Source organism: Phaseolus vulgaris, chromosome 8 (genome assembly GCF_000499845.2).
Source record: "Phaseolus vulgaris cultivar G19833 chromosome 8, P. vulgaris v2.0, whole genome shotgun sequence".
NCBI lineage: Eukaryota > Viridiplantae > Streptophyta > Magnoliopsida > Fabales > Fabaceae > Phaseolus > Phaseolus vulgaris.
Genome location: NC_023752.2, coordinates 24,557,364 through 24,567,954, shown reverse-complemented (window position 1 = coordinate 24,567,954; position 10,591 = coordinate 24,557,364). Strand labels below are relative to the sequence as shown.

The 10,591-nt window shown below is 33.9% G+C and overlaps 1 protein-coding gene across 1 annotated transcript; it reads right to left on the bottom strand.

The window, feature by feature from the left end:
* Positions 1 to 7,076: 7,076 nt before the first annotated feature.
* On the bottom strand, positions 7,077 to 8,918 carry LOC137827279 (hydroquinone glucosyltransferase-like). Its single transcript, XM_068633565.1, has one exon. The coding sequence runs from the start codon at positions 8,673 to 8,675 to the stop codon at positions 7,269 to 7,271; it is 1,407 nt and encodes a 468-aa protein (XP_068489666.1). The 5' UTR covers positions 8,676 to 8,918; the 3' UTR covers positions 7,077 to 7,268.
* Positions 8,919 to 10,591: the final 1,673 nt, after the last annotated feature.

Here is a 10,591-nt window from a genome sequence, read left to right as displayed (position 1 = left end):
ATCTTTATGAAAGTAAAATGTTTTCAAACTAAGTTAAAACAACCGATTGTTTTGTCGAAACAACCGATTGTTTAAACTTAGATGTTTTGAGAAAAGATTTGAAAACTGTTTTTCAAATGGTTAAGCTGTTAAAACCAAAACAACCGATTGATTCGAGGAAACAACCGATTGTTTGTTCTGGGACCATAACAGAAAAACTGTTTTATCTTTGACTGAGCTTTAAATGTCTTAACTGCTTACGCTCCATTCATTAAATGCTTTGACCAATCTTTTAATGCAATTTAAGAGTTTGTTAAGATTTGATAACAAACTACATCTTTGAATAAATTCAGAAAAACATATTTGAGAATCAATCTTTGACAAGTTTTTGCTAAGAGTTTTTGAGTTTTTCAAAGTGCTGAGATTGCTGAAAGTTTGTGATTGATCAAAGTTTGTGGAATAAGATTCTGCTTGTATTGATTTCAGATTATCTTCTGTAACAAGTGTAATCCTTGTACTCTGTGAAACAAGTTTCGTTTCTGTGTTTGCTAAGATTGGTTGTGTGTTCTTGAGGGGATCAAGATCAGCAATCTTAGTGTTGGTGTGTTGGCCAAAAAGAGTGTGTGTCTTGAGGTGTTCAAGGTCACTTTCTTGGTTGTGGTGTAAGTGATCTAGTTGTGAGTGCTAAGTGGATTTCCTCAGGGTTTCTAAGAAGACTGGATGTAGCTCTGGGTTTGGAGTGAACCAATATAAACATCTGTGTAAAATCTCTCTATCCCTAACTCTTTAAATTTAGTTTTGTTTGTTGTTTACTGGTATAAACAACCGATTGTTTCTGTGAAACAACCAATTGTTTTTCTGGTACTGTTGTTTTTAATTGTTGTTTTGGCAAACTGAATTTCTTATCAATTGTTTCTTGTGATAATTTCATTCTTGTTTTAAAAGTTTGCGAAAACTCTCTTTAAACAATTCACCCCCCCTCTAGTTTAAAGTCATCCATTCTAACAAATACGTCATAAGAAAATTTTGAGCCTCTGGATTTCAATAGTTTGAGGTTTAGCGCAAAAAAAAAAGAATGAGTTGAAAAAACAAAATAAAAAAAAAGATAAATCATACAAAAGAAGTGTGCATTCTAGCACTACACCTGACGGTAATTGGACACTGTTTTTGAAAACATTATCATAATTAATTGGCGCATGTGATTGGAGTGAAACCAACGCCAAAAGTTTGTTAAGAAACTGAATTGATTGTGTTTAAATTTTCAGAAACAAATACAAAATAGTCAGCTCAACATAAATCATTTAAGTCACGCTTTCTGGACCACAATATTTTCAATGGTGATGTTTTGGTTTTTAAATCAATTCTAGTGCCAATCTTTAGGTTCCTTTTGTGTGCCATCCATTATTTAAGTGCCTATTTTTATTTGCTTGTCCAATTCATTCTGAACTGCTTCTAGTTGTGTCACAATATTAAATCCAATTGCAGTGGTGTTGTTTTAAAATTTTAATTGTTTATTGCTTTCTTTTCTTGACCTCTAAATTTGTTGGTGGATAAATATCAATTGGTGCTTGTTGAGTGGGAATTGACTTGAGGAGAGTCTAGCTTTACTTAATAGGTACTGTATTGAAGAATTTAATTCCTTAAATCAAATAGGATCAAGGCAAGGGGCAGCAACAAACACAAGACCAAAATACACCATACATCTTGAAGGGCACAACCAAGAAGAGTAACAACAAGTCAAAAGAGTGCCTTGCTGAAATTTAATTTGTGCAATTTAATTTCTTTGCATTTCTTGAATTGTAATTACATTTCACTCTTGTTAATTAGTGGATTAATCACGCAATTAGACGGTGAGTGTGTCTTCAAAGGCTCAAAGTGTCTAAGAAGCCTCACCTAGGAACGACTAGTTTAAGCTTTCTAGTTTAGCCTTTGTTAATTGCTTTAACTAACGCCAATTGCTTTTGTTTAGTTTCGCTTAATTGCTTTTGGTTTGCCTTGTTTAAAGCTTTGATAAATTGTTTAAGTTGTTAAATAGCTTTGCATAGTTTTCTTGCATAAAATTTGATTTCTCCATCCTCATTGTGTTCTAAGTGAATTACCTAAAGAAAGAATTGTGTGAAGATTTTGAGGGATAGTTTTTGGCTAAGGCAAGACTTGGTATTTAAGTAGTCCTTTGTGACTCACCTCTCTTACCTGGGAAGCTACTTTCATTAACTTTCCTCTTCTTTCTTAAAGTAAAGCATTTCTAAACACAAAGTTTTAGCCATGTCTTCCCACTCCTCTAAATCTCTTAAAAGTGATGTGAAATCCTTGAAATCTCTTTTAAAACAACTTTCCAAGGATATTCAATCAATTTCATCTAAACAATTGGAGAATGAGGCCAAAACTAATGAATTGACTAAAGCAAAGGATGAGAAGTCTCAAATTTCAAAAAAAATTACATTTTCATAGCTCTCAAGTTTATGATTCTTTTGGGGAAGAAAGTCTTAGGATAAATGAATATCATCAACCATCCCCTAGGAGAGCTAGAAAAGAGAGAGAAGAAAACCTAAAGGAGGTTAAGGTAGAGCTACCTCATTTCTATGGAAAAGAAGATGTAGAAACATATCTATATTGGGAGATGAGGGTAGAGCAAATGTTTGCTTACAACCATGTGAGTGAAGAAAAGAAAGTATCCTTAGCTACCTTAAGTTTTCAAGGTGATGCTATATATTGGTGGAATGCCCTAAAAAGAGAGAGACATCTCCACAATGACCCTCCCATTACAAATTGGAATGACCTTAGGGGAGCCTTGAGATGTCGCCATATTCCCTCACTTTACAATAGGAAGTTGATGGACAAGCTCCAAAGACTTCATCAAAGAGATATGAGTGTAGAAGAATATTGGCAAAAGATGATGTCATATATTAAGAGGGCAAGGATTAACCAAGACAACCATACCACCATAGCTAGGTTTTTAAGTGGTCTCAAACTTGAGATAAGAAACAAAGTTGAACTTTTACCTTATAGAGATTTAAATGACTTGATTCAACTTAGCATTAAAGTTGAAAAACAAATTTTGAGGCAACAATCAAGTCAAAAACAAAAGTTCATACTATGTATCTTGTGACAAGGATGAGTTTCCTAGAGGGGAAGAGCATATAAAAGAAACATCTCTAGAACTTTCCCAAAACCTAGCTGAGCATATCTCACACACTCAAGCTAGAGCTATTCAATGTTTAGAATGTCTTGGTAAGGGCCATGTAGCATCTTAATGTTCCAATGAAGGATCTATGATCTTAAGGGACAAAGATGAGAATAGTAGCCAAGAAAATGAAGCTAGTGAGAGTGATGAAAATGTAAAAATAGAAAAGCAAGAGAAAACCCTTGGGAAGCAAAAGGCGTGGGAGAAGAGTGTTCCTTCCCACAAGGTCATTCAACAAGAAGGAAAAGTTGAAAATACCTTTGAAAATATGCCTCTTGTTGAACAACCTAGCCTTACCTTTTGTAAAGGAACACTTGCAAGCATGGTAAAAAAAGAAGAATCCTTAAAAGAGGCTTGCATAGATAAGATGTAGTAGATTATTTTTCATATGTGCTAAGATATCACCAAGTGAAGGTCAAGTTATCTATAAGCATCTACAAAAACAAATTTTTATGTGAGGTAGTGCCTAAAGAAACTTGCCATGTCTTATTGAGACAACCCTTGCAAAGTGTACAAATTCTCATAAACAATGGTTGTAACAACGAGACTATCTTTACACATAAGAGAAAAATTCTTCATGAAGGAGAACTCATGGGCCAAATTAGAGTTGATAAAACTCTAGAGCTTTTAAAAGGAAAACTTTTGTCACCCATGAGAAAAGATGTTCAAAGACATTACCCTAGATACATCTTTTGTTTTAAAACTACACCTAAGGCAATGTCTCATGAACTCTATATTCCTTCACCTTTTGCAAAGGATCCATGGGAAGACATAAGCCTAAATTTCATATTAGAGCTTCCTAGGACAACAAAAGGTTTTGATTCCATTTTCATGGATATGGATAAACTCTTCTCTAGAGAAGTGATACATCTTCATGGTTTATCCTCAAGCATAGTGTTGGATAGAGCTCCAAATTTCGCAAACCATGATTTGAGGATTCTCTTGGGAAAACTTGCAACTAAGTTGTACACTTTAAATTCTTATCATCCTCAAAAGAATGGTCAAAATAAAATTGAAAACATAGCTCTTTCTACTATGCCTAGAGAAATCATGAGAGACAACCACAATTCTTGGGATGAGTATCCTTTTCCTATTGAGCATGCATACAATGGAGTACTCCACAAGATTACTCATCTTTCTCCATTTGAAGTTGTATGTGAACATAGTCCTCTTTCTTTTTTTAAGTTGTTACCACCTCCTAAAGGAATTAGGCCTAAGGAAAAAGTAACTACTATTGGAGATTTTATAAAACATAAGAGGATTAGAGGACACACACAACCATCAAAAGGGAAATATTGTGAAAAGTTGCCAAAATCAAAAGAAAAACAAAAATGCCAACTTCACACAATTAAGTTTTCTCCAATTGCTCACACTAACTCCTTTGTTTTGTTTCAAGATTCCCATAGGTGGACGTTTGATCCAGGAGGACAAGCCTTGACAAAGCAAGAGGCTGCTATTCGAGATCAAGTCTATAGATCTGAGGATAGATCTTCTCAAGAAGGAGGAGATGATGGACACCATCCAGCCACACTCATCCCCCTAGTTGAAGAAAAAGCATTGGATTTGAGGACAAATCCTTTTCAAGAGGGAGGAGATGATGGAAGAGGCCCTAGCACCCAAAAGAGCGTCTAGGACCAACCTTGCATGAAAGGCAACCAAGAGAGCGTCTAGGACCAACCTTGCATAGAGGGCACCCACAAGAAGCGTCTAGGCCACACAAGGAGCATCTAGGCCACACAAGGAGCGTCTAAGAGAGTTGACATCCAAGAAGGGTGACGTCTAAGAAGGCCCAACAAAGTGTAGCTTAGTCTTATTTGTGGTGTAAATAGCATAGCCTTATGAACCTTTGTTTAAATTCTGCAAATTAGGATTAAGGAGGAGTTAACCTAGATTAGCTACGGTTTCTAGAAGCTCTCCACTAATCTAGGATGTCCATGTGCAAGTTAGGAGGCCATGTGCACCCATGTGCCATGTGCTCCATGTGCCTCCATGTGTTAGTCTTTTGCATTTCATTTGGCTTGCATTTGCTCATCATTTAGGTCATCATTTCAGGTCCTCCTTAGCCTATAAAAGGAGGAGGCAAGCTCATGTATTTCAAGATTAAATTGAGTATTGTTATGCTGCCAAACTTGAGCCATACTTTACTCCCTTGCCTAAGATTTAGGTCTTAATCTTCAATCCTTTCACCTACCAAAGGGGGCTGGCCAAACCTCCCTCAATTTCCCTACTCTAATGCACCTCCAAGGCAGCCACACCTCCTAGGAGGGCCTTGATCCATCAACAAACCACTAAGCTTCCGCAAACCACCCAAAAACCACAAAAGAGAAGAGCTCAATGCCATCAGTTGTTGTCATGTACCGGTATTTTAACTCTCTCGAGAATTATGCGGTTCTTCAACATTGGATCAAAAGTAGTTCTTAGGAAAAGTTTAAGAGTGATAAATGAATTTGTTTATAAAGTAATCAAAAACAAGATCGAGCAAGCCCAAAAGCTACAAGATAACTTACACGTAAGTACAAATACTAAAATTATGAATTACTAACTATTCTTAGTTATGTGTTTTGTATAGTATTAATACTAATTTGTTAGTAACCTGAATAACTCACACCAACAAGTAACAAGTAACTAGAAAACATAAACTATGAAATTAGTAACAAATTTTGGTGTTGGTGCAGTTGCAGTATCAACAACAACCTTCATAGTGGTTAACAAATGCGACTACACAGTGTGGTCAGGAATTCTCTCAAATGCAGGAATCGCAACGACTCCAAAACTGTAACTAGTCAAAATGTATGGAATAAAAAATATCTAAGGATTTACCTCCACAAAATTGTCTTAACTTCAAGCTCCCTCAGACCACTGAAATCAAGAACCCTCAGACCACTGGAATCATTCTAGATCGTTAAGGCTAGACCTTCAAAAAAAAAATTCGTAATGAGAATCATAGTGAGAATCAAAGAAAACACAACACAAACATCAACCAATAGAACACAGAAAGTGAAATCTAGGGTTTAATTGATGCTCGCAAAGATTGAAAAAAAAGAAGGAAATGCAAAATTCAAAGTCTCATGGTCTCAGGCACAAATTCGATCTTGTTGAGAACTTCACTCACAGTCTCTCTCGCACTCACTCTCTCACTCACTCGCAGAGATTTCCTTATTCTCACTTTTCTTTTAAAAAATATTTTCTTTTCATATAAATTTCCTTGTTCGCAGAGATTTTAATTACATATTTTTTTAATAATAGTTACTTAAAAGCAGTGCACTCACACTTATTTTTTAATCTTTTGTCCACTTTACGTGAATTAAACCTTCATAATTTTATTTTTAAATTTAATTTAAAAATATAAATATTATGTTTGTCTGTGCTTAACCTTCAAAATTTTAAAATTTTATTATTATTTATAGTTTCAGTTGTTGTGACCATTCGTCCACTTTGTGGACTAAACTTTCATAATTTTATTATATATTTAAAAATATATATATATATATATATATATATATATATATTATGTTTGTGTCAGTTAACTTTCAAAATTTTAAATTTTTATTATTATTTATAGTTTCAGTGAGTGATCGACCACACAATTATTTTTAGTTTATGTCCACATAAGTCATGCTTATCCACGCTTTGTTTATTTTTTTAATAATAAAGACTTATAGAACACTGTTTAAAATTCATAACACCATCTTCATTTTTTTTTACAGTTAATTTTACTTTTTGACGCATTGTTCAACACTGACGTCGAAATGAAATGAATGACATGTTTACTAAGATTGACTCCCTTAATTGATAGCCAGATTTACTCCTTGATAGATATGTTGCACGTAAAAAATTTAATAATTTGATTAAATTAAATAGAAAATTATAATATAATTTAATTATATCAAATAAAAAAGTATCTTAACGAATATTTTTCATTATTAATTATTAGTTGTTTTATTTCTCATTAACGTATATTTTCTCATTATAAATAAAAATACTCAAAACTAACAATTACAGACCATCCATTCAATACCCTCACGAAGAAAAGAGGTGCAGAGAAGCACCCAAAAGACATAGAATATCAAACTCAATACCAAAGTATTTAAGAAAAACTACTTTCCTAAATCCCATTGAAACTTTCCCAATGGTTAGCCAACTGAGAGAGCGTATGTGTTGAAGAACCATCTTTCAGTGCATCAGCAGCAGAATCTCTTAAAGTCCTCATTCTTTCACGGATTCCTTGACCTATTTCTGCGTCCATCAAGGAGTTTATGACCTTTGCAATTTCCTCCTTTTCCACTATGCCATCGTCGTTAAATGTTGGCCTCAGTGCCACTTTTAGTCCATCGGATAACATCACTGCATTCATCCTCTGCTCTGCAAAGAGTGGCCATGTTATCAGAGGCACTCCCTCTTGCACACTCTCCAAAGTGGAGTTCCAACCACAATGGCTTAGGAACCCACCAACTGAACTGTGACCAAGCACCTGAACCTGAGGTGCCCATGAAGCCACAACCAAACCTTTCTCCTTTGTCCTTTCCAAAAACCCTCTTGGTAAGAATTCCAAAGGGTCCTCCTTTGCAGCCTCAAGGTAAGCAGCACTTGCTGAACTGTTTGGTGCTCTCAAAACCCACAAGAACCTTTGACCACTCAATTCCAAACCCCAAGCTAACTCATTGATTTGGTGTTGGGAGAGTGTTCCACCACTTCCAAAAGAAACATACAACACTGAATTACTTGGCTGCTTCTCCAACCATCTTAAACACTCATCAGACTCATCAACCTCATTGCCCGACCCCTTTTGTGTAATAGGACCAACAGGGTATAATTTGAACTTCCCATTTCCAAACTCTTCCAACGCTCTTACAGCACCTGGTTCCATCTCTAAGAACGTGTTGATCAAGATCCCATCAGCTGTAACAATTGCTTTGGCACGTTCAAGAAAATGCTCGTAAATTTCACTCGATCGATTTTGGGCTGGATCCGGAAGATCAACCCCCATGATTGGTACACAACCAGGAAAGTTTATAGGTTCAGATAAATCTTTGAATTCACCTGAAACTTCCTCATCAAGTTTTGGCGCGTGTGCAAGCAGTGACAATGCCATAGCTGAACTAGGGAAGTAAAAGTAGGAGAGGGCATTGAACTCCTTTGCAAACTCGAGGGCCTTAAATGCAAAAACATCAACCACCAAGGCTGTTAAAGGGGCCTTGGAGCACAATGATTCCAGAACCTCATGTATGGATGGCAGAGAAAGAGTAGTAGTGAGTTGAATGAGGAACACAGGATGTACATCCTGGGGTAATTGATCTTTGTTAATTGGAGGAAGCAAGATGGAGTGAATGTTTGACGGAAGAGTTTTAAGGTAGGCTTTGGAGGATTCTGGGGGTGGCCCAAAAGAGGGAACAATGCATGTGACGTGAAAATTTGGGTGATGATTGATAAGTCGTTTGCTGAACTCAATTATTGGGACCAGGTGGGTGTAACCAGGACTTGAAACAATAGCAATGTTACTTGTCTTTGCCATGAAAACAACTATACACTATAGTCTATGGTGTTTACCTATAGTTTGTCAAAGCTTCATATTAAGAATTCTCTTATATAGCAAACCATTGTTTCATATTAAGCTTCATATTAATTAAATTAAATTAAACTAGAAATTTAATTTAATTTTAATAGATTGGTTTGTAAAGTGATACCCATACCCAATAATTTACAATGACATTGGCGATATTGGCATGGATTCCCTACCATGTTATTGCTACATAATTTATTACACCAATGAGAGCCAAAATTGGTTTTGCTTTCTTCATTTGAGTTTGTTATTAATTTATTCATAGCTTTCATAGTGAGGACGTGATGACGTGAGTGCATATGTACTAAACCACGTATCTACTATGCCATATTATTAAATCTCCTAAAAGGTTAAAATTTCCCACTTAGTTTGTTTTTGTAGCTCATCTTTTTCTTTGGCTTGATGAGGTTTACACGAACTCGTTTGTATTTTAGTGGCTGCGCTTCTGAAAGCTTTGATTCCCCTCACTTGTTGGGAAGGCACAATCACTTTTTTTGTCAACTTCTTTCTCCTTTTCAGTGTTGTTATTGTCTTTTATTCTTTTACTGTCAATACTTTATATAAAGAAAGTAAAAGGTTGGATGCTTTGAAACACATCTTGAGGCTTGTTTAATGATTGGAATATCTTTTAACATTTAATACAAAATGACCGAAAATTGAAAGAATAAAAGATATAAATATGTACTTTCTTTATTACTATTTCGCGTTTTAATTACTCATTATTTTATTCTTATGGTTGAAGAAATTTCCTTTACCAAAAGTTAATCCTTCTTAGTCGTTGTATGCAATACTTTAGAAAGATATTAAGTGTGCATCCTTCAATCTTCCTACACTTTGAGATACTTAAAAAAATAATAATTTTTTTAATATTTTCTTAATTGATTTATCTCAAACTATTTTTATATTCTAAAATAAATAAATAAAAGTGTCATTTATTGGTGTTTGATGAATGTCTAGTAAAATGAATGTGTAAAAAGATGGGGGTGTCTGTATTTTCATTATATACATATATATATATATTCTAATTAATTGATCTCTTATATTTTAAAATAAAAAAATTCATGTCAATGGTATTTAATAGGTGTTTAATGAAAAATGAAATGTGTTCTCCATAACTTTATAAAATGAGACTATTCAAGTCAAGGTAGTAAATTTAGGATCTAGTATTGATTATAATGGCATGCGTGTAAAAGAATAGATCATTTTTTTTAACCTGTGAACTAAAACACAGTTTACAAAATATTTTAATTAAAAAAATAAGTATTTATTTTATTTTTCTCATATTGTAATAATTTTTTTAACCATAAATTTTAAAAAGTTGGAAGCTTGTTTTATAAATTACGTTTTCCTTTTCTCTATAGATGAACATGATACAAAATTTTAAATTTTAGTTTATATTTCGTAAACAAATTTCTTCGTAAAATAAATAAGAAAAAAAATTCTTTCTTGTTTGACTTTGAAAAATCGAAACTAATTTATAATAATTACTTTTTTAAATATTAAGAATAGAAATACAAATTGACTAAAAATTGAAACAAAGAAGATGATTTTCTTTTTGTTTTTTCTTGCTTTAATAACTTATTTGATCCTTATCATGGAACAAAGTTCCATTACAAACCTTTACAAAAAGTTTATGAATAAAATACATTTTTGCATCTTGTAGATTTTTTAAAATATTAAATACATTCCCAAAAGAGTTTCGTGTTACTTTTTGTGCCTCTAAAATTTAAACATGATTTTTAGATTTCTCTAAATTTAAATATATTCTTTAAGTCTTTATTATACATAAAAAAAATATGGAAAACTTTATGTACTGTGTTGGAGCTGAGTGGAGCAAGTCACTCAGTATCAAAAGTCGATCGACCGGA